Source organism: Sus scrofa, chromosome 2 (assembly GCF_054392235.1).
Source record: "Sus scrofa isolate SSC_HxYL_T2T_F1_AM1 chromosome 2, Sscrofa_HxYL_maternal_Yorkshire_Landrace_v2.0, whole genome shotgun sequence".
Classification (NCBI taxonomy): Eukaryota; Metazoa; Chordata; class Mammalia; order Artiodactyla; family Suidae; genus Sus; species Sus scrofa.
Genome location: NC_139384.1, coordinates 149588810 through 149615537, shown reverse-complemented (window position 1 = coordinate 149615537; position 26728 = coordinate 149588810). Strand labels below are relative to the sequence as shown.

Genomic DNA, 26728 nt, shown 5'->3' with positions numbered 1-26728 from the left:
CCCCAGAGGCACAGGAGAGTCTCCCTTCTCTGTTGTCTTTATAAATTCTTGCTAATATTTTTTTTGGTCTGAATTAGGATTTCTTAGTCTCTTGCATTTTTGCTGCTTAAACAACATGCTATTTTTGTCTTCTAGTTAATGCTAGTAATTTCCAGAAAAAAAGGAAAAGGTTCTAAAGGCCCAGATTAATAAATACACTTATTTCACTGAACGCATCCATGCGTCAAGGGTCGACCATGTTTCTAAACACCAGGAGCACAAAAATGATGAAGATCCAGTCAGTACCCTTGAAAGGTACACAGGACATTGAGAAAGACAGACACAAAATGAACTGCTTTGTGCTGTGGTGACTATCACAGTTGGGTGTGAACAAGGTGTAATGCTGGAAAATACTGTCATGGTTAATGGGGTAGGGCTCCCGGGGGGAAGGGGAACTTCATGGAAGGCAGTTGATTTGAAGCTTGGACAAGAGGCAGACGTGTGTTCTGTTGGTAGAAAGCATTTACCAAGTCCCATAGGCTTGAGTTTGCACGGCAGGTGTGAGGTGCTGGCCTGGGATAGAACCATTAAGACTGTGTGATATGGAGAGGGGATGAGGGCAGGGAAGGGAGGTGTCCAACATGGGCCCCAAGGCTTTTAGCTTGGTGTACCCCATGTCCTACCTGAATCACTTGGTGGCATCTTAACATTTGGTCCAGTGGAACAAACATGGTTGCTTGGAGACTAACCAGGGGGCATGACCAGAGGTGATCCCGTGACCATAATGGGCTGGGTGTGCAGCCTACCTGCCTGCGGAAGGGCCCCAGGGGACTGCTTGGGGGAGGGGATTTTTGAGCTGGGCCTTAGAGAAAGCCTCATGAGGCAGAGAGGAGTAGGGGGTGGAGGGGGGAAATGTGAGTGGGAATAAAGGTGTTTCAGATCTGGGAAAAACCCACATGATCACACAGAGGCACACAACCCCTTCATGGGCTCGCGGAGGTAGCAGAGGGTGGCTGGAGCAAAAATATTTGGTGTTGACGGTCAGTGTGTGTGTGTGTGTGTGTGCATGCATGGGTATGTGCAAGGGGTATTTATATGCATGCATGTGTGTGCATGCATGCATGGGTGTGTGCATGGGGTGTTTATATGCATGCATAGGTGTGCGCATGTGTGTGTATGCATGTGTGGTATATATGTACTTGCATAGGCATATGTGTGCATGGGTTTGTGTGGGGTGGGGAGGTTGGAGAGGGGAGCAGACAGACATTGCCGGGTGGAGGTAGGCTTAGTCAGTTTAACAGCAAAACTAGGAGTTGAGACGATGGCCTGGGAGGTGGGGAGAAGATGGAGGTTTTAAGCATGGGAGTCACACCACCAGATTTGTACTGAAGAATCGTCATCTTGCTTCAAAAACATACATGCTGGGAATTTTGGTATATAAACAAAAAAAGATGGAGAACTGAGCAAAAGAGAGTAGGCGGAGCTGGTGATCTGCTGATTGCCCGCCTCCTTCCCATCTCGGGGGTTGGGATTTTCTGTGAGGCGGGTAGGAGGTGTGGCTGCCCCCAGCACCAGCCAGGCTGGGGTAGAGGGAGGGCTCTGTGACCAAAAGAAAGGCTGGCAGGACCTGCCTCCCAGACTAAATTGCTTGTGTCGCCCCAGTTGATGAATGTCTGTGACACTGGGAATAGCGTTCCCATCAAGACACCTTCATCGGATTTCACTCTTCATTGACTCAAGAAGTGAAATATCTTAGAGTCAGAAAGCTCAGTCCCTTGCCTCCACTGGGTTGCTGATTTTTTACGGTTTGCACTGAATTGTGGGGATTGAAATGCACACACAGTAACCGGGGAACGTATGCTTCCTGGGGCTCCCATCCTCTTGTACATGACTTTGCATAATTTGTCCTCTGAGGGGAGACTACAGGTGTGGATGTCATCTCCACTAGGGTCCTAGGAACACCTGGGTTTGCCTGAGTTTAACAGCTAATGCCTGTCTCGTTAGAACTGGGGAAATTCAGAATGGCTTGGCCTTTATACCTCTGGTCCCCAAGGGCATCCGGGAGAGGTCACACGTGGTCCCTCCTGGGCAGAATCCATGACTACTGGGCATTGGGCAGGTGTAGAGTCAGGGACAGAAAGTCTGGGGGGGTGGTATTTCTAAAACTGAGCCCTGATAGTGAAAATTGAGATGCCGGTGTAGAGGATGTGCAGACAGTCCCAGAGCAGTGCAGTCATTTCCAGGATTGCTCCGATCTAACAAGTACAGATGAGATAACGTTGCCATATTTCTTTGTGACGCTGGGCACTCAACTTCCCCTATGTGTCTCTAGTTCCTCGTCTATAAAATAAAGTTCTTCAACTAGATTCCTCTTAAGGTATTTTCTGGCTCTGATAGTCTGTGATTTTGTGATTCATGGCTGCATAGCTGCTGTGGTGGCCAGCACAGGGATCCACCCACTCACCCAGAAAGGATAAGCTGAGCATCTGTGATGCACCAGACCCACTGGAAGCATTGGCCAGCCTCACCTCTTGTGCCTCCCCTTCATGCACTTGATTGAATGGTGCAGTTCAGGTCCAGAGACAGGGTTGACCTGTCCTTAACTGGGGATTAATGGGCAGTTCCATCGTTTCCTCAAAGCCGATGCCTCGGTGTTCACATCTCCCTCATCTGCCTCTGGCTCAGCTGCTTTGGGCTGCCTTCCTCCGGGGCATCCTTGGTCTCGGCTATGGCTGCACCAGCAGAGCCGCCCGCTGTTTAGACTTTATGGCCCCTTTCTGGGAACGCAGAATAAAAATTGCTTCAGCTGTGGGCATGCATACTGGGGACTGACCCAAGAGAGGGGCTGCCAGACGCCGGAACCGCTGCCTGTATTTGCTGATTCATTATTGGTGTCAGGCCATCTGCTGTGTGAATGATGATAAATGCAGGGTGTTCTTCTGAAGGAATCATGTACTCTAAGATGAACCCTGTGCCAACAGCCTGTTTGTCCGCTGCGTGGAGTCCCCTCCCTACCATTCAGAACAAACCTTGAAAGAATTGATGTGTTTGATTAAGGCTTACAGGAGACCTCAGGTCCATGAGATATTCTAGATGGAGAGGCAGGGACAAGGTGAGTAGCTGCGGGGTCAGAGAGAGGAGCCCCAGGCACCAATGTGGAGGTGCCGCAGACGCTGTGCGGGCTGGTGACCTAGGTAGGACAGGAGTGGGTTGAAGGACAGAGGGTCATCCCTGGACACTCAGCCACTGTGTGGATGTCCCCACGGGCCTAGCCCCCAGCCGTCCTCATCACTTTGGCCAAGACTCTTCCCCAGCTTGGCTTTAGTTGCCCTCCCTCCCTAGTAAAATGAGTCACCTGGACCAGGTGAGCCCAGAGTGCCCTCCAAGGACTCCCCTTCCCGCCTCACTGGTCAGACAGGCTCAGCCCTTCCACTCGTCCAGCCTGGGGTCCCCCATGGTTCCAGGTATTGTCCTGGGTACCTGGTTGTCCTCCTGGTGTCAGCATCAAAGGTAGCTCCCCAAGCATACCTTACTCTTACTGGCTCCTGCAAATTGCTGAGGCAGTTTTGAGGTAGGATAAGAACCAGGTTGGCAGAGTGCCTGCTGTGGTGCAGTGGGATCAGTGGCATCCCTGCAGCTCCAGGACGCAGGTGTGATCCCCGGCCCAGTGCAGTGGGTTAAAGGATTTGGTGTTGCAGCAGCTGTAGGGTAGTTGCACCTGCAGCTTGTATCTGATCCCTGGACCAGGAATTCCATGTGCTGCGGGACAGCTCAAAAAGGAAGGGAAAAAAAAAAAGAAACAAATTGAGGGGTGCTGTTCTTTGCTGAGTTTCTTTCATTTGGAAGAGGGCGGCTTATGTCAGATGCCAACCCCGAATTCCCAAGGAGCTGGAGATCGATTCCACACCTGGCAGAAAACATTGCCTCCTTGTGGCCCGTGAGTTCTGGGGAGTTCAGTGCCCTTTCAAACCTAGGGAATTAGAGTTCGGCCACATTTGGATGGCAGCAGGGGATTTCATCCCCTGTACCCCCATCTGTTGGGGGAAAAAGGAATGGTAACAGCACCTACCATTTTCATCACATCCCATTTTCCAGGCGTTATATTGTCATTTACATACATCCCCTCCTGTTATTCCTTGGACCATCCACAAGAAGGAGATTCTACCTCCCTCCCAGCCCGTTTTACAGGTAAAGAAACTTGAGGCTTAGAGGTGAAATATCCTGCTGAGATCACCTCGTAGGTGGCAGAGCTGAGGTTTGAACTTGGGTTTTCTGCCTCCAGAGGCTGAATGTTAAGGACTGCACGGGACTGCCAGAGCCAAGCACTTCAAGGGCGTAATACTCGCCTGATGGGCAGGCCATTCCCACTCACTTGTCCCCCACCCAAGAGGTGCCCCAGAGCCGTGAGAGTCACTCCCGCTCCCAGTGGTTTGCTGCTTCCGCAGCGTCAACAAAGAAAGGGCGGCAGCCACTGCAGGCCTTTATTTCGCTGGTTTATGACATGGGGCCGGGGTTCCTTCTGTGGACCTAAACCATCCTAATAGCACCATTTGTCATTATGACAAAGGTTAGGATGGAGGAAACTGGAACTGGAATGGAGGAGTAGAATTCTGATGATTTTAGCAGTGGAAAGTGACATCACCTCCAAGCTGTTATCAAATGGCAAATTGAAAACTGGACTGAAATTGCTTTAAAACCTATCCAGAGATGGTTTTCCACAACTGTGATAAAGTCATTTGGTTGTGTTTCGAGATGCGTTTCTATCTAACCTGCTCCCAGAATTGCCTGGAAGCCCTCCCCCCCTCTCGGAGGCTGCCCATCAACCCCAGAGGGGGAGCCTCAGGCTCTGTGGTGCTCTCTGGGGGGCCAGGAGACTGGGGGAGTTACCCTCACATTGTCTTTCTAATGTCTTGTGAATGTCTTTTTATGTCAGTGAATAATGAATAATGTTTTATGACATTTTTAACCTGCATCTGGTGGTTTGAACCTAGGCTTTTGGAACAGAGTCTCCCGCCTGTCCTTGAGTTGCAGCAGATGGGGGTGGGGGGCAGACCAGGGGACCTCAGGTGCACCTGACTGTCTAGTCTGACCAGCCCTCATTTATTGGCCTTTATCAAGGTGACCTGGAGGAAAGACCCACGGGAATCCAGGAATCGGAGCTTCCGTTACCTTATGCCTCTCTTTTCATCCTCAGGCAAAAGAAGGGGAACGTGGCCCACAAACACTGGGTTGGACCTTCGAATTTGGTCAAGTGCAAGCCCTGTCCCGCGATACAGTCCGCCATGGTCTGCGGCTCTGATGGCCACACCTATACATCCAAGGTCAGTCTTCTTTGTTGTCTCTTTTGTCATCAGAAATTACTCTGTGTCTGCTTGTTCTGACAAGGCTCTCTGGGCCCAAATGGGGGCCTGTGAATCTCCGTGGCCTCTGGGCCCTGCCCTTGAGAAGCTACCACATGAATAGATTCTTTGGCCAAAGAGATAAGATGAAAATGTCACCTCCTATGTAACTAGAATGGCCAAGGGCTAAGGGGAAGGGTGATACAGAGAGTGGGTGTGAGCCTGAAGTGAATCTAGGCAAGCTTCCTGGAGGAGGTGAGGTAGCAAGCTGCTCCAAAGGTGTCATTCAGTTCAGCTGATAGAGAGCAAAGATGTGGGGGGGCTCGGGATGCCTGCCTTAGGGCCAGCCTGGTGAATGATGTCAGCAGCACTGACTGTGGATCTTGAATGCATCCAGCACAACTCCAGGCCCCCAGGCCTAGAGGGCCTGCTGATCCTTTGTCTGGGTTCTCTGAGGATGTCAGCGCTTATAGTCTAATGATGGTGGTGTTGGGGGGGGGGATGTGTTGTTACCATGGTGACAGGTCATTTTAACAAACCAAATGGTTTCAGTTTCGTAGGAAAGTGGATTAGGGTTAAGGGAGCCTGTTTATTCCTAGTGGAGCCATCATCTGGAGCATTTCATCTGGACTCTAATAAGAGGAATTACAGGCAGGGAGGCAGCATCATCAGGGGGGAGGAGGGGTGATCATTTGTTCTTGGCGCTCCCAGCGGGCTCCTTGGGCTCAGGGTGTCCGTTTGTGTTTGGGGTTGGGGACATTTCACTGGGATGATGAATGGAAGAAAAAGAAACCAAAGAATTGACAAGGGTTTGCTTATTTGTTCTCTTATTTAACAAACGTCAATCAGCGGCCCCTTAGGCATGAAGAGTTGTGCCTGTGTGTCTCTGACTCTCCTGCGCCCTCTCCCAGAGCTGCACTGCCTTTATCTCTGCTTGTTTTCTGTATAAGGTGCATTTGCAGGATGAGGTCTGGGGCTGATGAGAGGTGCAGCCGGTGACTCCCTGGTCACTTGTGGCCTCAGTACCTTTGGGCTTAGGCCTTTACATGGATCCTGCCTCTGTCCCTCCCCCACGGCACACATGGCTGACAGCTTCTGTTCCCTGGGATCCCTCCCCATTCTGACCTTTGCCCCCAGGACATTGCACAGGCCTGGGGGACCCCTCCCTGCCTGCTCTCCTCAGAGGCTTATTCGGGTATTGCAAGGCTGTGCCAGGCCTTCCTACTGATTCTGTGTTGTAAGTCCCATATTTTTATTCACTGAAAGTCCATGTTTATCCTCTCTGGCCTTTCACATTTTTCTAACCAGAAGGAATATCCGTAACAAAACAGAAAGCCAGAAGGGATGGCTAGCTTGTTCCCAGACCCATGGAATCTGCTTTATGATCTCAGTGTCATAATCACTGCTCGATGGCGCCTTTGTTCTTTCAACAGGGGTTCCCAAAGCCCTCCTCATGCATCAGGCTCTGGGCTGAGTGCTGGGGAATCTCACAATATAGTAGGATAAAAAGGTGGCGCTTCTTCATAGTCAGGGTTGGTCATCCTTACCTCCCCAGCTTCAGACCTGCCCTGTGACGTGTAGCTTCTCTGCCCAGGGTCACAGCCAGTACATCTGGCTCAGTAGCCCAGCCCAGCTTGGCTGAGTGCGCCCACCTTTCCCCTCCCCTGCTCTCCTGACCCCGATGGAACCGCAGTTTGGGGTCCTTTTTGGCCGCTTGCCACTGACACCCCAAGGACATCAGGAATCACGCATTTATAGTGACACTGATGAATCATTTCTGTCCCCCACCCCTGGAAGGCAGATCAGGGCATCACTGTCTTCTCCCTAAAGCCCAGCTTCTAGGTGTGTGAAGACTCTCCTGGAGATTCTGCTAAAATGCAGATTCTGCTAGAGCAGGTCTGATGCGGGGTCTGAGATTCTGCATTTCTAACACGTTCCCAGGTTTTGTCCACGCTGCTGGTCCACGGACCATATACTTGGAATAGTGAGGACTGGTCTTTACAGGCACCTCCTGATAGGTATCTTTACCTCCAGTCCACCCTTCCTGGCCCCCCGGATCCATTTCCACATGACAGGAGAGGTCGGGATAGTTCTGTAATAAGTCTGTGTGTCTCCCCCACTTACAGTGCACGGATAACTGCCCTTTTGTGGCTGCAGCTAAGCTCAGCCCCTTCATGGCCACCAGCATAGCCCTCCAGCATCTGTCTCTATTTTGTCACCCGCTGGGGACAGAGCCTTCATTTGTTTGTCCAGCAACCATCTCTCAGACACTTGCCATTGCCGCAGGCACTGAGCCAAGCGTGGAGGGGCAGGGGCCACCCAGAGCGACACTGTTTTTGCTCACTCAGAGGTTACACTCTGGTAGGAGAGACAGAAATAACTGACGAGGAGTTCCCTTCATGGCTCAGTGGTTAAGGAACCCGACTAGGATCCACGAGGATCGCTCAGTGGGTTAAAGATCTGGTGTTGCCGTGAGTTGGGGGCATAGGTTGCAGACATGGCTCGGATCCTGCATTGCTGTGGCTGCGGTGTAGGCTGGCAGCTGCAGCTCCAATTCAACCCCCAGCCTGGGAACTTCCATATGCCACAGGCATGGCCCACAAAAGCAAGAAAAGAAAAGAAAAGAAAAATAACCGAAGAAATGAACACGTAACTTCCTATTTTGGAAGTGGCTGCGAAGGAAACACATGTGAGGCTGAGAGAGCGGCTTGCTTTATAAGGGACGGTGAAAGAAGAAGAAACCTGTCTAAGGGGGTGCCTTTTAAACTGTGACTTTGGAGGGAGGGGTAGAATATTCTAGATAGAGAAAACAGCATGGGCCAGGGCTCTAAGGCTGGTTCTTCTTAGTCTGATGAACGAAGAGGATGCCCTGCTAGGGGCTCTGACAGTGAGAGGAGGGCACAGGAGGTGAGGGCAGGAGGGAGGAGGTGAGGGTTCAATAGGAGACATTCAGCTAAAGCCTAGAAGGTGTGCAGATGGTTGAGCATCGCCAGGCTTGTGGGGCACTTGAACTGTAAGTATCTTTTAGCCCACAAATGCCTTCGAGTTGTGTGATCCTAGAGGCAGGAACCGTGCTGTCTACCTTCTCCAGGCACTGGACACAGAATGGGTGCTCAGTAAAAGGGGCCCCCTATGATTCCAGCTGCCAAGCAAGGGCGAGACCCTTCTCTGTGCCACCTTTCCGGGCTTTGAGTGAATGGGTTGCAGAGAGCTTAGTGGTTGAGAGAAATAAGCCATCCCCCCCCTGGGCCAAGTTGCTTAGCTCATGAACCCCCAGCCCGAGGCCCCTGGCAGTGACTCCTTGCTGTGAAGAGCCAGTTTATGTTGCTCACTTCTTCCCTCCAGCTCTGGAGGGAACTGTCTGATCCTGGAGTCTGCCGTTGGCGAGGAGCCCTGAAATGTCAGTGAGTGATCAGGGCTGTTCGGGCAAGTGGCACATTGCACATCAAACTCCAACAGTAACCTGCCCGTGTGTTCACAGAGGGAGCTTAAAATGCCAGCTCCCCGTGACCCCTGGGCTGCAAGGAGCCGTCGTAACCTGTCAGACGCGCCTTGAAATGCTGTCAGCTGCTCGGGGAATGTCTCTGCAGATGTTTGCAGGTCAGGTCCCCCCTGCGGTTCGGGCAGGAAAGTTGGCTTTTTGTGTTAGAGCAAGTTGCCTGCTCTCAGGTTGCAATAACTAGCTTGTTTAAGAGGCAGGATCAGGATTCAGAAGACTCCTTTGCAGTGATGCTTCAAAAGCGGAATGACTTCCAGGTACAGAGCCCCAAAGCTGGCCCCAGGCCAGCCTGCTGTTGCTTTAGTGCCCTTGAGTTCCTGCATCTGCCTCAGTCCTGAGTTTCCCACACCAGCTCAGCTGTCTATTCTTGGAGCAAAAGAAGAACCCTAAAGCCTTCTTACGAGAAATTGAAGTATGCTTTTCCCCATCTTCCAGATGGGCTAGACTGAGGCCCAAAGCGTCAGGGCAGTGGTGGAGTTTGCCACTCACAGTCTCCTGCCTGGCTGCCTCTTGTCACCCACATTTAATGAAGTGGAACCAAAGGGGAGGGGCTGGGGGAGGGGCAGCAGTGCAGTGGAAAGTGGTGTGGGTGTTGGGTTTGGCATTAGTCTCTACGTTTCTATCTCACCTTTTAGAAAAGTGGCGTTCTCTTTTCTCGTAAGAAGCGAATCGGGAGACTCATGTGCAAGACTCTGAAGCCAAGGCCAGTTGTAAACGCCGATGGTGTTCAGTGAAGCTTCCTTCCGGCGGTTATTTCAGACTGACCGAGTTTCCTACTGGAGGGCTTTAGTTGTTGCCCCTAAATACATGGCCACTGGTTTACTGAGATTCTGGACCACATTTTTCTCTCCGAGACAAAGCTGTCCCAGCACCTCCGGTGGATGGGCAGTTAATAGAGTGAACGAGCTAACTCTTAGTGAACAAATGACTTCCCATCCCCTGGAGTTACAGCCTTTTTGGGGTCATTGGAGGTCAAGAAACAAAGGACAGGTGAGCCTGGAATGCTTGTATAACTGGAAGTGATTTGATGTCGTAAATCAACTTGACAAAAATTAGTTTCGGCGAAAATGTATTGCAGCCCAGTCTTGTCATCATCAAGGAAATTGGCAATAGATCCTCATCTTCCTCCAGGTGAAGCGTGGCCCTTGCACAGGCGGATGTGGAACTGGCAGGAGCGGGTGGGGGGAGCATGGTTATCAGCTCTGAGCCTGAAGCCCGAGGTTTGTCTTCTGGTTCCATCAAACTGGCTTGCTTTCTGCTTCTGGGCCCTGAGTGTTCAGAGGCTCCTAGACCCGGGTGGGGGCAGCCGGGGGCATACATTTAGGAGTCTTTGTCTGAAGCAGGGCTCTGGCCTGGCACCGGGGACACCCCTCCGAGCTCTGTGACTCCCTCAGGGTCAAAGATAAAATCCACAAGAACACAGAGTCTGAGATGGAGGGATGTAGGCTGCTACATGGCAATAAATGACTCTTTCTTCAGACTCTATAAAGCATCACCCACAAAAGAGAAGGAACAGAAAACCGCCTCTGGGATTAGACAAGTGGAGGCCAGCACTGCAGCTGGATGGAGAGTGTGGTGGACACCCAGCCCCTCAACCTGGCTTCTAGCCAGTGAGACTCTTTGTTTAACCAGCCCCGATGGCACATTCTCCTGGCTGGAAAAACTGAAGTAGTGTAGACATTAAGGAAGTGTTTAGTGAGTTCTTTCTTGCTCCATGTCACACATTGTGCGAAGTTCTGGGGATATGGCAAAAGGCAAAAGACAAAGAAAGCCCCAGCTTTCAGGGAACTCACAAGGAAGGTAGACAAATTAAAATGCAATCTTTTTTCATTAAAATAGATGTTCAGATAAGGGATCTTTGGGTTGCCATGAGGCACAGAACGGGGTCGCCTCTACCAGTTTGGAGGTAGGAGCGGGCTTCTTAAAGGAAGCCGTGGTTCAGTTGAGATCTTAAGGCTGGAAGGACTCTCCCAGAGTAAGAATGGGGGTGGACAGTATGGGCATCTCGCTCCTTCAGAGGAAAGGGAAGGGGGGCTGAAGCGATGAAAGAAAACGTGGCTCCATGAAGGAGCAGGTGACAGTGTCACTGCGGCCGGGGTGCATGTGGATTTGGGACAGGGGGTTATCAGAAATGAGACGAGGAAGGTATCAGGGGCCACTTTCCAAGGCCTTGAAGGGCAAATGAAAGGACTTGACCCTAAGAGCACTGGGGCTCTTACAAAGGGCTTGTATTTTTGCCTCAGCTTACACTGGCTGCAGGCTGGGAGTGGCGGGGGTAGGACTGGAGGCCAGGGTGACTGAGAGGAGGCAGCTGGCGGGAGCGAGGCCTGGATTTGCGCAGTGATTGCAGAGATGGATAGAAAACAGTGGGAAGAGGCGTTTGCAAAGTCCTAGCTGGCCTTGGTGATTGTTTCCGTTTCAAATACAGAAAGTCCTTTCGGCATGGAGCTCAGCAGAAGGACGTCTTTACCCTCTGGATCCCGATGGGACCTGCAGTGGCTCTTGGCAGCAGCTCTCTGGCCTCCGCCTAAACCAGAGGGACCTGAGGTCTGGGAGTGCCTTTCCTCTCTCTGCTGTTAGCCCTGTATCGAAAGAGGAAAGCCTCTGGGGTTCTGACTGCCAGCTTCTAATTTTGCCTTTGAGAAGGGGAGCATCCCCACTGCTCATCGAACCCAGCCAGCCTAGGCTTCCGGTGCGCAGTCTCAGCTTTTCTGCCTCCTGGAGGGGAGAGCTATGTGGGAAAACTGAGCAGATCTGGTGTGATGCTGGGGTTCTGAAAGCTCAGAAGGGTGCAGAATGGAGGTCCCACTGCTCAAGGTTCTGGCCCTGTGGGACCTCTTTTAATAGGATTTCCTTGACGTCTCTCCACCTGCACCCACCTGAGCAGAGGTCAGGGCTGGGACTGCACCTGTCCGGCCAGAAGTCACAGGTGCATGCATGGCCTGACCTCTGAGGGGAGGGCTCTAGGCGTGCACCGAGACTCTGCTCTCTGCGTCAGCCTGGCCGTTGGGAATGAGAAAACCAGCAGGCAGACACCAGTCTGCTCTCACCCTCCCCCCAACAACGTTTACTTCCTTAACTGCTGTGAAACAATTAGCAAATGGCTCATTTCTGTCTAGATGCAGAAGAGAGATGCAGAGTTAAGACGCGCTGTGAGGAAGATGATTCTCTATTCTGAGTGTGCACACATGAGGGAGGGGGAGAGAGGGCTTGCCTTACAGGGCTGGCATTTCTTTCAACATATTGTTGCTGCAGATTATCTTATTTTCAGAGTCGTCTTAATAGTTTCCAGCAATTGCTACCATGTAAAGGTCATGTTTGAAGTTCTTGGCAAATGGAGTCTCTCTTGGCCGACATTTCCTACCAACAGGCTGTTTGGAGGGTTAGCGCCCATCCGGGGCATGGATTTGTTAAAACTTTTAAAGATAGCTTCCGAGTTCCCTGGAGGCCTAGCAGATAAGAATTTGGCATTGTCAGTGCTGTGGCTTCTGCATACCTCAGATGTGGCCTCCCCCACCACAAAAAAAAGGGGGGGAGTTTGCAGTGTGGCTGAGCAGGTTAAGAACCTGACTAGTATTGATGAGGATGTGGGTTGGATCCCTGGGCTCCCTCAGTGGGTTAAGGATCCAGTGTTGCCACAAGCTGCGGCGTAAGTCCTACGTTTCTATGGCTGTGGTGTAGGCTGGCAGCTGTAGCTCCAATTTGACCCCCAGTCTGGGAACTTCCATAAGCTGTAGGCGCTGACCTCATAAAAAAGAAAGAAAGAAAAAAATCTAGTTTCAAGCTCTGCACGTCTTGTCGGTGTCTCCCAGACTTTCATGGCCCTGCATCTCCAATAGGCACAGGTAGTTTTTATGTGCGGCTCCTCATTTTTGCTTTTTGGCCAGGTTGAGGCTGTCAGGGGTGTTTGTAGATCGAGACCTCCCTGCCTCCGTAGAACCTGCTGGGTGAGAGTTGTCTTGACTTACAGATGTCTCAGTGGGGAGAGCCTCGCTTCTAAGCAGAAGCAAAGAGGACTGGACACTGAAGATGGAAGGCCTCTCTTTGCACATTTTATGCATCAGGAAATGGGCACAGTGGCCATGGTAATGGCACCAAGAACAAGAGGAGCAGCCATCTGGGCAGCCCTGTGGAGGGATGAGAAGCAGTAAATACCCCACATCCACCCCTGCGTGCGAAGAGGGTTGAGGTGTGTGTGTGTAGACCACACGGACACCGACAGTCTGAGGAGGGCGTCGGGTGAGAGATCGCACTATTTCGATTTTCTATTGCTTAGAAAAAGCTAACAGAGGAGGTGTTCTGACTTTGGAGACAGACTCAGTGGCATGTAACCAACTCTAAACAATTTTGTACATCAAAGAGTTTGAGGTGTGGGGACAAATGTCCCTTGGCAGCTGCCCTAACTTTGCCTTTCCCATCAGGCTGCATTCCGTTTCATCGTCTTTCTCCAGTCATCGGATAATGAGAAGCTAGTAGTCATAGTATGAAAAGCCCTAACAATCCGTTTAAAGAGAGTGCTCACCAGCCTTTGGTGAGCAACCCCTTTTTCTCTTTCATGGGGCTTTTGGAAGTAATAAGTATAAAGAATAATTAAAATATATTTATTGGGTATTCGTTAGGATATAAGTTCAGACTGCTATAGCAGAAATCCAAACAGAGCAGAGGCTTAAGCGGGATCAAGTTTCATTTCTCTCTCATGGAAATGTCCTGAAGATAAGCAGCCCCGGGGCCAACAGGCTACCTTCCAGACCGACAGCCACCAGCGATGTTTCCCTTGTTCTGTCATCCTCAGCAACCGGAATTGTTGACTTCTGTATCTGGGTCCCGTGGGGAGGCTCTACCGCAGCCAGTAGGAAGGAGGAAAGGGAGGAGACACACCCCGGAAGTCACTAGGGTCCCTTCTGCTCAGGGTCCTGCTAGCTGCAACTTAATCACAAGGCTACCCCATGCTGAAAGGGAGGCTGGGAAATAGGGGTTGTATTCTGGGCAGCTCTGTATCCAGCTGGAATTTGAGAGTTATGTTGCTAACTGGAAGGGCAGAGTGGATATTGGAGGACTCGAGCAGCCTCCACCATAGTAATATTTTAAATAATAGTGCCAATGACAATAACAACACACCAACAGTCCCTAATTGTTGATGTGTTAAATACGATGATGTTATGCTAAATGCCGTAGTATTATTTTATTTCCTCTGTTATTCCATCTAATCTTCACCGTAAGCCCAGAAGGTTGGGACTATTCGTAGTCTCAAAGGTGAGAAAACTGAAGCTGGAAAACTTTGTCCAGGGTCCACACAGCTCTTAGTAGCAGAGTAGATATTTGAACCCTGGGCTGTCTGATTCTCGAGTGACAAGTCTTCGCTTCTCCAAGTGAAATGCCATCTGAAAAGTAATATAAAATACCAGCTGTAGCCTCAGGATGCTTTTGATTTCAAGTGACAGAAACATAACTCAAACTTAGCTTCATCAAAAAAAATGAAGATTTCCTGGCACACGAGGCTAGACTGTATACTGGGGTAGGCAGACCTCAGAGAAAGCGGGGGACATTCAGTGTTGACAACGCTCTGCTTCCTTCTCTCTCATCTTTGTCGGTCTCTGCTTGGCGTCATTCTGCCAAGAGGCTTCCTCTCCTTGGCAGGAAGTATGGATGTTGACAGCCTTAGCTACATTTGCTTCTAGCCTAGAAACTGCAAAGAAATTCACCAATGTCTGTGTTTCAATCTCAGGGAAGGATTCCAACCAGCTGTTCTTGGATCAGGTGTCCATCCTTTAATCAACCACATGTGCCCCTCTTTACCCACCTGTTCCTATGATTAAGGGTAGTATTTTTTACCAGAAGAAGAGAGGGAAAAAAAAATTTATTAGACTGGATAAAAATTTTAAAGTAGTGGACTACATAATTACCTTCTAAAGCATCATTAAATGTTTGTGTCATTAAGGGCTTCAGTGGGAGTTCCCTGGCGACCTAGCAGTTGACTTGGTGTTGTCACTGCTGTGACGCAAGTTCAGTCCCTGGGCCTGGGAACTTCCGCATGCCTTGGGCGTGGCCAACCAAAAAAGCCTTAAGTTAAATGACACTCGCTTGAGCCTGTAAGGACATATGAAGACATAAATAAAGTATTCCTAGGAAGGATAGGCAAAAGGGGGAATATAAGACAGGCCTATACCCATCGTGTAACTTATCTAGTTAGAGAGAGAGTTCATCTGAAATAAAGTAGATTTAGCATCATTTTAATTCAGAAATCTTTTAAACCATTTGGCCTAATGTTGTAATACTTCCTTCTAATCATGAGGCACATCTGTCCTTGGTTCTATTAAACATTTATTTCTTTTTGGAGCGTGCCAAGCTAACACAGTCTCTTTGGCTCCCGAGGATAAACTTTTAGGCAAAATGGTTACTGTGACATTTTCAGAATAGCACAGATGTTCAAACACCGTCCATGGTGAAAATGCATCCACAGACTTTGCACGGTCTACTTTAACATGCAGATTAGTTACGAAGTTACAGCTGAAGGAAGCAATTCAACTAATTATTTTACCACTTATTTCTATGTTGTATATGCAAACATGTGTTTAACCAAGATTTGCCGAATAGGTTTTCATTTCTTCTCCTCAGATGCTCTGAGTAGAATGCCATGTAGTTAGAGTTTTTGTTAAAAAACACGTTAGGAAGAATAACCTTCTTGTTGCCGGTTCTCTCGAATGCACAATTAAACCATTTGATAAAGCAGTTAATTACCTGGACGCGGTTATGCTCACCCTCACCTCATCGGGAGATGAAATTAAGGATTAGGAAAAATTGCAAAGCACATGAGAGCTCTGCCAAGCAGTCCTTTAGGAGAGAGAAGGGTCCCTGGCCAGAATGAATATGCACAGTGCTATATACATCGAATTAAATCATTACCAACAACTTTAATTAAGTTCAGTTTCATGGTGTTTTTGTTTTTCTTTAAAAAATAAACAAACAAAATATTCCCTGTTGGCATACTACTCTAGTGAGTACTGTCAAAGACTTAATGATGTTTTTCAAAAGAACATTTCAGTACTAGATACGGGTAATGCTCATAGAAGCTGATTTCACTTTCAGCGCCTTGGGGGGACCTGTATGTTACGTCAGGCAATGAGGGACTCTTAGCCGGGTTAGAATTTAGCATGAATTGATGCCATATCTGCCTGTTGAGAGATATGACTTTAATGATGCTCTCCTTTTCAACCAAAGCAACTTATTGGCTTTTTGCTTTCTAAAAACAAATGAAACATTTTTTTTATCTTTATACACTACCATGCATTATACAGAATTGCCTCATCTTTCAGCCGAGGTGGCCTTCCTGACATGCTGGGGTTCTGTTCAGTGAAATGCTCAGAACAGCAGACCCTCAGTGGCAGGGAAGCCCCTGTGTCCCCAAGAGCACTTTTTCCCAAGTTCTTTCCAAAGGCACTGAGGACTGCTTTGGAATGCCAACCTCCCAAAGGCAGGCTGTGCAGTAGTGGCCACACAAGAGACCAGGCGCTGTGGGAAGCCAGGGACCCTGACCAGAGATGGATCAAGATAGAGCTCCTTATGAGAGTTTGCTTCCTCCTCTCCTAGTAGAGAGACCCAAAGATGACATTGGTTATAAGTGGGGGGTGGGTCTCCCCACAGAGGGTCCTGAACAAGACCTGCTGCATCTCTCATGTCTTGCACTATTACCTGCTAGAAGCTCTCCAGATCAGCCACCTGGCCCATGGTCATAGCACACCACTGCACAACCCAGTGCACCCAACAAAGGAAGGTACAGATGGAGTAGAGAGGATGCATTGGTTTTTGTTTGTTTGTTTTTGCATTTTAGCACATGTAATGGGATAGAAATGACTGAGCCCACCATACCCTCATCCTCCTCTGGCAAAAATGAAGTACCCTTATACCTGGGATTTCAACTCTAATGCTCAGCCTAAGCACCATTTCCTCAGTGGAGCATCTTTGAGCCCTTTGTGCTAAGGTAGTCATGTCTTTCCTCTGAGCTATAATAGCACCGTGTATATAGCTCTGCTGGAACATGTGTTATACCCCACTGGAACTGCCTGCAGAATACTGTGTATATCCAGCCATATGATGGGCTAGAGATCCTCAAAACTCTGTGATGGAAAACTCCTGGATACAATAGTAGCCTTTTTAAATAGATGAGCTTGTAAGATGTAAGGGAAACCCCTGGTTAGGGGGTAAGGAGAGAGAAAATCAGAGTGGATATTGACCACTTCCCTAGGTGGAGTGGGAAAGTGAAGGGCAGCTGATCTAACCAAGAGGTTTTTGGGGGTAACAGCTGCATGTGGAATGGAGATAATGCCTTAAATTTTTATAAGTTGGGAAATTGAAGCTGAGACCATACACATAAATCCAAAACTTTTAGCATGTTCATCCTGAGTTAAAGGGTGGGTTTGATTGTTTTTAAAAAATTAAATATGCCCATTAATAAAGTGAGACAGTAATAGTTATTACCTCCAGCCTGGGTTCTGATTAGAAAGAGAAAAAAGATGACCTACAAGGCTTTTAAACGCAGAACCTGCATTTGTTCAAATAGGGCAAGGATGGTACACAGAACATTTGATGACTGATACATGACACAGACCTAAACTATCAGAACAGGCAGTTGCTATTAAGGTGCCTGGTGGTATACCATGTGAATGGCAGCCCAAGTATGTGGTTTCTATTGATCCTTTTTGTCAGGTATAGGAAACCCAAAGTTGGTAAATTGATGTAAAGCGGTCCTAGATATGGAATGCCCAAGAGCTCGTAGAAGAAGTATGTGCAAATCCTTTCTGGAGGGCAGAAACATAAACTTAGGATTCCCTCAAAACCCTACCAAACATCACTCATAATTTCTTAAAAAAATAGAAGGAAATAAGCCACCGTGAGCAATAGGCAGTACAGATAATAAGTAGCGCAATTAGACCTCCAAGAACTTTAGAGATGGATTTCTCAGGTACAGAATGTAAAATCAGTTCATGTGTTCAAAATGTTTAAAAGGTAATTAAAAATTTCAGTATTGGGGAAATTAAAAAAAAAAAAAAAAACTTTCAGCAACAAAGAGTTCCTCGGTGGTTTAAGGATCTGGCGTTGTCACTGCTGTGGCCCAGGTTGTTGCTATGGTGTAAGTTCAGTCTCTGGTCCCAGAACTCCTGTATGCAGTGGGTGTGGCCCCCTCAAAACTTCAGCAGTGGATGATATACTTTCAAAAAATACCTAATCAGTTTGACCCTTCTAGAAGTGAGAAATACCATCCTTAAAAGTATATTTTAATTCTTTAATCATTACTTATTTATTACAATTTTTCAAATATTTAGATTTTATTTCACAGTAAATATAAAGCAGTTAACCTTGTGTATTTAGTAGACTTTTTCCAGTGTAATTTAAAAACCTATCTGAAGTCACAAAAATTAATTTTCTCTTATTTTGACATGGTAATTAAATACTTACCTAGGTTATATACCATACAAAATTATTATAATATTGACTGAATACCCTGTGCTGTACATTGTATATCCCTATGACTTGTTAATTTTAACCCTGAGAATTTTACCTTTTAATCCCTCATCTGTTTCACTTATCTCCTTCTGACAACCCCCAGTTTGTTCTCTGTGTCTGTGAGTTTGTTTTTATTTCATTATATTGTTCAGTTGTTTTGTAGATTCCATATATAAGTGAAAACATAAAGGATTTGTCTTTCTCTGTCTGTCTTATTTCACAAAGCATAATATTCTCCAGGTTCATTCAAAATGTTGCAAATGACAATATTCATTCTTTTTCATGGCTGAGTAGTATTCCTGTGTGTGTCTGTATGTGTGTCACATCTTCTTTATCCCTTCATCTCTCAGTGGACACTTAGATTGATTCCATATCTTTGGATAAATACCCAGGAGTGGAATTGCTGGATTGCTGGCTTGTGTGGTAGTTCTATCTCTAATTTTTTGAGAAACCTCCATACTGTTTTCCATAATAGCTTCATCAGTTTACATTCCCACCAATACTGCATGATGGTTCACTTTTCTCTACATCCTCACCAACAATTGTTATTTGTTGTCTTTCTGATAGTAGCCATTCTGACAGGTGTGAAGTACAGTCTCATTGTGGTTTTGATACATTTCAGACATAACATTTGCAAATATCTTCTCTCATTTAGTAGGTTGTCTTTTGTTGATGGTTTCCTTTGCCATGCAAAAGCTCCCCCCCCCCACAATGTGGTCCTATTTGTTTATTTTTGCCTTTATTCCATTTTTCCTGAGGAGACACATATTAAAAAAACACTGCTAAAACCAATGCTAAAGAATATACCACCTGTTTTCTTCTAAGAGTTTTATGGTTTTGGGTCTTAATCTATTTTGGGTTGATTTTTATATATGGTATGAGAAAATGGTCTGATTTCACTCTTTTACATGTAGCTGCCTACTTTTCTCAGCACTACTTATTGAAGTGACTGGTTTTTCCCCACTGTGTATTCTTGCCTCCTTTGTCACAGATTAATTGACCATAAGTGCATGAGTTTATTTCTGGGATCTCTATTCTGTGCCTTTGATCTATGTGTCTATTTTGTGCCAACACCATATTGCTTTTGATTACTACAGCTTTGTAATATAGTTTTCAACTGTAGAGTATGATACCACCAGCTTTGTTCTTCATTCTGAAGAAGAATATTTGGGGTCTTTTGTGGTTCTCTACAGATTTTAGGATTATTCTGTGAGAAATGCCATTGGTATTTAATAGAAATTGCTTTGGATAGTATGGACATTTTAACCTGATTAATTCTCCCATTCTATAAACATGGAATGTATTTCCTTTTACTTGTGTTGTCTTCAGTTTGTTTCATCAGCATCTTACAGTTTTCCAAGTATAGGTCTTTCACTCCTTGGTTAAATTTATTCCTAGGTTTTTTAAAAATTCTTTTTGATGCAATTGTAAATGGGATTGATTTCTTGATTTCTTGTTCTGATATTTCATTTTTAGTACATAGACATGCAACAGATTTCTGTATATTTACTGAATTCATTTATTCTAATAGTTTTTTAATGTAATCTTTGGGGATATATATGTATATGCTCAGACAACATGATATGTGTGTATACATATATATATGTATATATATGTGTGTGTATATATATATATGTATATATATATACATAATAGTGTCATCTCGTCTGCACAGAGTGACAGGTTTACATTTAACTTCCAATTTGGATACTTTTTACTTTTTTTTTCTTGCTGATTGCTGTGGCAAGGACTACTAAAACAATATTAAACATGAGTGGCAAGAGAAGGCATCTTTGTCTTGTTCCTGCTCTTAGAGGAAAAGCTTCCAGTTTTTCGCTGCTGAGTATGTTGTTAGCTGTGGGTTTGTCATAAATGGCCTTTATTATGTTGAGGTATGTTTCCTCTCTACCACCTTGTTGAGACTTTTTGTCATGAATAGATGTTGAATTTTGACAAAAGTTTTTCTGCATCTTTTGAAGTGATCATGGGATTTTTATCCTTTGCTTTCTTAATTTGGTATATCATTTTAATTGATTCGTGGATATTTAACCATTCTTGCATCCCTGGAATACATCCTACTTAATCATGATCTATGTTCCTTTTAATGTATCATTGAATTCAATTTGCTAATATATTTTGAGGGTTTTTGCTCTTAGGTTCATCAGGAATATTGTTCTAAATTTTATTTTCTTATCATGTCTTTGCCTGGTTTTGGAATATAGGTAATGCTGGCCTTGTAGAATGAGTTTGGATGTGTTCCCTCTTCTTCAATTGCTTGAAATAGTTTGAGAAGGATAGATATTAACTCTTCTTTAAATATTTGGTCAAATTAATCTATAAATCTGTCTGGACCTCAACTTTTGTTGATGGGAATATTTTGACTACTTATTCACTTCTTTACTAGTAATTGCTCCGTTTATATTTTCTATTTCATCTTGATTAAGTCTTGGAGGATTGTGTATTTCTAGGAATTTATCCATTTCTCCTGAGTTTGTTGTTCATTGGCATATAGTTGTTCATTGGATCCCCTTATGATTGTTCGTGTTTCTTTGTATCAATGCTCTTTCATCTCTACTTTTATTTATTTGGGGCCTTTTTTCCCTGGATGATCTGGCTTAAGGTTTATCAATTTTTCTTATCTTTAAAAGTACATTTTTGTGATGAAAACATATATGTAAACTCTTTCACTATGGGAAAGAAACCAGGATTTCAGCTCCTTGTAAACTTTGCAATTAGAAAGTAATTAAAGGCATACTTTTTCTGTGCAAATCATATTTCAGGGTATTCCTGAAGCTCTGTTCAATAAAGGAAGGTTATTTACAGGAGTAGAGCTAATAAATGCAGAAGTAATAATGGGATTAGAAAAATCACCATCTTCCAGCCCCTGATGGTGAAGCTGATGTGGGCAGCAGTCAAGGTTGGGTGAAACCATTAGACAAAGGTTGAAAATGAACATCAGGCCATTACTACCTGAGTCACTGATGAGTCATAGAATCACCCAAGTGGGCAGCGGGCGGTGATTGTCCTCTGGCGTCATGGTGTAGGAAGCACACAGCAATATGTGTGTTTCATAGGCGTGTGAAATATTTTGTCCCAAAAGAGCTGAACCTAAACCTAGTCAGGCCTACAGTGCTGACTTCCATTAATGGAATGTACAGGATTTGAGAAAAGGTTTAAAGGAGGCCACACAGAAGCAAACAGATAAATTCAGAATGTAAGGAATTTTGAGGGCCAGAAAATGGCCCCAGTTTCTGCATGAAAAAAAGTGGAGTGGGAGACAGTTACCAAAGGATTTGTGAGCACTGGCTGAACCCTAAGTAAAACAAGCCCACTAAAATTTTAAAAGAAAAAAGATATTTGGGGGATGTTCAGGGAAATTGACTATGGACTGGGAATCAGATGTGTTGATAGTGTTGTGGTTGAGTAGGGAAAACACACATTTTAAAAGAGATAATTAAGATACGTATATATGCATACACACATTATGAAGAACATAGAGGATTTTCTTTAAGATAATTTAGATTAAGATCAAGCAAATATGGCAAAGTTTTGAATATTATTGAGCTGAGGTTTTTGTTAGCTGAAAAATGTACGATGTAAGAGTTGTGAGTCAAGCTTTACTTGAGGCCAAATGAGGACTGTATCCCAGGAGACAGCCTCTCAGAAAGCTCTGAGGGGAGTTCCCATTGTGGCTCAGTGGGTTAAGATCCCAACTAGTATCCACAAGGATGTGGGTTCAATCCCTGGCCTTGTTCACTGGGTTAAGGATCTGGCATTGCCATAAACGGTGTGTAGGTCCCAGATATGACTCTGATCCTGCATTGATGTGACTGTGGTGTAGGCTGGCGGCTGCAGCTATGATTTAACCCATAGCCTGGGAACTTGCATATACTGCAGGTGCAGCCCTAAACAAGAAGAAAGCAAGCAAGCAAGCAAGCTCCGAGGAACCACTCCAGACAGGTGGGGGAAGGTCAGTACCTATGTGATTTTCATGAAGGGGGATATACGCATTCAAGACACATTTTGGCAGAAGGTTGCTGCTAGTCATGAGGAGCAGATGTCTCCTTTAATGATTTTAGTGCTTTTCTAGATATGAGAAGATGCAAGAAATTGGGCTCATAAAACCTTCTAAAAATACCTAACTGCTTGAAGTCCTGTTCTGCCAGTTTTTCCCAGAGCACAGGGTGCTTCATTCCTGATCAGTGCTCTGACTTCCGTTCAGGGTGTGCTGAAGGTCAGGGACTGCACTGGCTGGTGACTTCATTCGTATAGAACCGGATGGCAAGTGAGAGTTTATAGTTGGCATTATGGAGATTCATTGTACTAATTTCTCTACTTTGGCATATATTGAAAAAATTTTCTAAATAAAAATAAGGACACTCTTTGAGGGAAGAAACTATCTCCTGCTAATCTTATTATCTCCAGTGTTGGATGTCAAAAGCAAACATTAGTGGGAGAAAGGAAGCTATATTTGCAGGATGGCTTTAGTAAAAACAAAAGCAATACACTTGTAAAAGCATAAAAATACATACTTCATACACTTAAATATAAAACGTGAAACGCTATACTTCTAGGAAAAAATAGAAATACCTTTGTAACCTTGTATTAGGCAAATATTTCTTAGATAAAAAAACCAAAAGCATGAAGCATAAAGTTTAAAAAAAATATGCCTTTGAAGGTCATTGTGAAAGAATGGAAAATAAAGCCATGGCTTACAGTCAACATATTTGAAAATTATATATCTGATACAGGACTTGTGTTCAGACATATACATAGGACTTTCTAAATTTGATAAGTAAAGAAACAGTCCAGTGAAACAGGGCAAAAGATTTGAGCAGGCATTTTACCAAAGAAGATATATAGGTGGTAGATAAGCAGATTAAAAAATGAATAACATTATTTATCATTGAGGAGTGAATGAAATGAATTACAAGCACAATGAGATACCACTACACCAGGATATCTAAAATTAAAAAGACTGGCCCTATAAAGTGTTGGCCAGGATGGGGAGGAACTGTGTCTCATGCACTGCTGCTAGGAATGTAAAATAGTCCACCTGCTTTGGAAAATAGTTTGAAGTTTTATTTAAAAACAAAAACACGAGATACCACCTCACACCAGTCAGAATGGCCATCATTCATAAGTCCACAAATAGCAAATGCTGGAGGGGGTGTGGAGAAAAGGGAACCCTCCTGCACTGTTGGAAATGTAAGCTGGTACAACCACTATGAAGAACAGTATGGAGGTACCTTAGAAAACTATACATAGGAGTTCCCGTCGTGGCGCAGTGGTTAACAGATCCGACTAAGGAACCATGAGGTTGCTGGTTCGGTCCCTGGCCTTGCTCAGTGGGTTAAGGATCTGGCGTTGCGGTGAGCTGTGGTGTAGGTCTCAAAGATGGCTCAGATCCTGAGTTGCTCTGACTCTGGTGGAGGCTAGCGACTACGGCTCCAATTAGACCCCTAGCCTGGGGACCTCTATATGCTGCGGGAGCAGCCCTAGAAAAGGCAAAAAAACAACAACAACAAAAAAGAAAACTATATGTAAAACTACCATATGACCCAGCAATCCCACTCTTGGGCATATATCCAGACAAAACTTTCTTTGAAAAAGACACATGTACCCACATGTTCACTGCAGCACTATTCACAGTAGCCAAGACATGGAAACATCCCAAATGTCCATCGACAGATGATTGGATTAGGAAGATGTGGTGTATATACACAAAGGAATACTGCTGAGCCATAAAAAATAACAAAATGATGCCATTTGCAGCAACATGGATGGTACTAGAGACTCTTATACTGAGTGAAGTAAGTCAGAGACAAATACCATATGCTATCACTTATATCTGGAATCTAACATATGGCACAAATGAACATTCCCACAAAAAGGAAAATCATGGACCTGGAGAATAGACTTGTGGTTGCCAAGGGGAAGGGGGAGCGAGTGGGATGGATGGGAGCTTGGGGTTAGTAGATGGAGAGTATTGCCTTTGGAATGGATTAGCAATGAGATCTTGCTGTGTAGCACTGGGAACTATGGTCACTTATGATGGAGCATGATGATATGAGAAAAAAGAATGTATACATGTATGTGTAACTGGGTCACCATGCTGTACAGTGGAAAATTGACAGAATACTGTAAACCAGCTATAATGGGAAAAAAAATAATTATATAAAAATTAAAAATTAAAAAGAAAAAGAAAAATAGTGGAGTTCCCGCTGTGGTTCAGCATGTTATGAACCCGACTAGTATCCAGGAGGATTCAGGTTTGATCTCTGGCCTCACTCTGGGTTAAGGATCTGGTGTAGGCTCAGGTTCAAGTTTGGCTTGGTAGCTCTGAGGCCTTAAACACATCTTGAAGCCTCTTGGTGCCTCGTTCTCTTGTCTGCTAAACAGGGATGATGACGCCTACCTTCAGGAGTTTGTGAGAAGGTTACATGAGTTATCTTGTCTGCCATGGCTAGAACAGCCTCTGGCATGGAGACAAGCCATCCATAAATCTTCATTGCTCCCTCCCCACGGAAGTCTGAGGGACCTCTTCTAGAAAGGCAGTCCTTCCTGTGGCCCTAGGGGCCAGCTTTTACAGCACACTTTCCTTTGTCTTCCTGAGGTTTGTCCTGCCTCTTTTCCCCAAGGAGGTGGCCTTGCTGCCTACTTGGAACTGCAGAGGTGATGGTGGGGATGGTGGTGGCCGAAGGCGACTTTGTTAAGGGCCTGCTCTGTCGCAGGTGCCGGCCAGCTGGAGGGTCCTCTTCCTCACTACCAATCCCATGGCAGCACCTACTGTGGCCGATGCCGCAGCTGTTGGTAGGAAGTGGCGCTGAGATCCCTTTCCTTTTGTTCCGCCCGCTTGCAGTGCACCTGCAGCCCAGCAGGTTCGGGTGTGGCTGAGTTTCTGTTGGTGAAATCAGGGTGGGCCTGAGTTCAGAGTGGTCTTAAGGAGATGGTGAGGAGGCGGCCGGAAGTGGGTGACGACGTGCACAGCATGGCAGGGGGGCATGTTTTCTGCATGCTCACTCCTTTGCCTGACTCACCCTGACATCACCTCGTCCTCACTCCACTGTGCTTTCATTCATTGATTCCTTCAGCCATCCAGTGCTTTCTGAGCCCTTTTTTGTGCTCGGCATGGGTGCATGTTGCTAAGGCAGGTGGGCTGAGCTGGCTGTACTTTCAAAGCTGGAGTAGTTTTGCCAGGATTTCTGAGCCAGGGTTTATGAATCTCTGAGACAGGACCCTGTTGGAGGTCTAAGTGACCGGCAGCCTTGATGGGTGGCCCGACCATTCCTTTGCTGGAAGGGATGGGGAAATGGGGCCCCAGCCACGTCTTCCAGGTGTGCATGGGGAGTCAGTACCAGGGCTCAGGCCAGCGCCTGCCTGGAAAGCTCCCTTCTTAAAGGAATTAAGCCCAGGCAGCCCTTCTGCCGGCAAGGCTGGAGGCCAGAATCTGCTCTAGAACCCCTCTCTGGAGATGAGCTTCAGGTCTCCTGTGCTGGACATCACGCCCCAGCCCCCCATGTGCACTGCTGATCACACACACCAGTGTCTGTACCCCAGTGAGTATCTACCCCATGTCACCTGCTCTGCTACATGCATCAGATGTGGTCTTCCTGAGGTCTCATACCCATCCCATGAGATGGACCCTACTGTGAAACCCCTTCCTGAGATAATGATATAGGGCAGACTCAGCTATGATCACTCTTGGGGTCAGTCCCTCAGCAACTAAATGAAGAGCCAGGCTTCCCCACGACATCACCCTGACAACTCGCCATGTCCAGACATATAATTTCCACACTGCTAAAGTCAGTCTAACGCAACTGCCCAGTTCTGACTAATCTAGGAGGGGTTGGATTCAGTTAATATTGGCAAGAAAATTGGATTTTAATCGTACATATTTTTAAGGAATTTCTTTCTCTAACTTTCAAGAAGTACTGTGGCTGCAGTCTGAAGGTCTATTAATCCTGCCTTGGCAAATACTTACTGATAATGGCTTGGGCTGGCTCATCAGTTTCTTCACTGCACCCGCACTGCTCTGAGGATTTGTTTCCAGTATCACAAGCTGCCCGTTTTCCTGAGTATTTGCAATGTTCTTTCTGCAATTGTGTCTGCATTCATTCCTCCCCTTCGGTGGGCCCTCTCCTTCCCAAACTGGTGATCGGCGACCCTGGGCCCAGCCCAGAATGGCCCTCTGCAGGGTTGTGAACAGGTGCTGGGTGTGTATGTGTGTGGGGGCGGGATGGGGGATGGGTCCCCGTCGACCACAGCTGACCCCATTGGCACTGCCCCTGGGTGGTGCCGTCCCAAGTACCTCCCTCAGAAGTGGTCATCATGGAAACGTATTTCTGTGTTTGTTTTTGTCCGTGCAGCTATCATTATTTTGGTACAGCCACGTAGGAAAAAGAGCAGT

The 26728-nt window shown here is 46.3% G+C and overlaps 1 protein-coding gene across 1 annotated transcript in view; it reads left to right on the top strand.

The window, feature by feature from the left end:
* Positions 1-26728, top strand: part of SPOCK1 (SPARC (osteonectin), cwcv and kazal like domains proteoglycan 1) — a 514699-nt gene that overhangs the window by 373220 nt on the left and 114751 nt on the right. The window contains exon 5 of the mRNA XM_003354287.5: positions 5174-5300. Coding sequence (XP_003354335.2) covers positions 5174-5300 — 127 coding nt within the window. The remainder of the gene's footprint in view (positions 1-5173; positions 5301-26728) is intronic.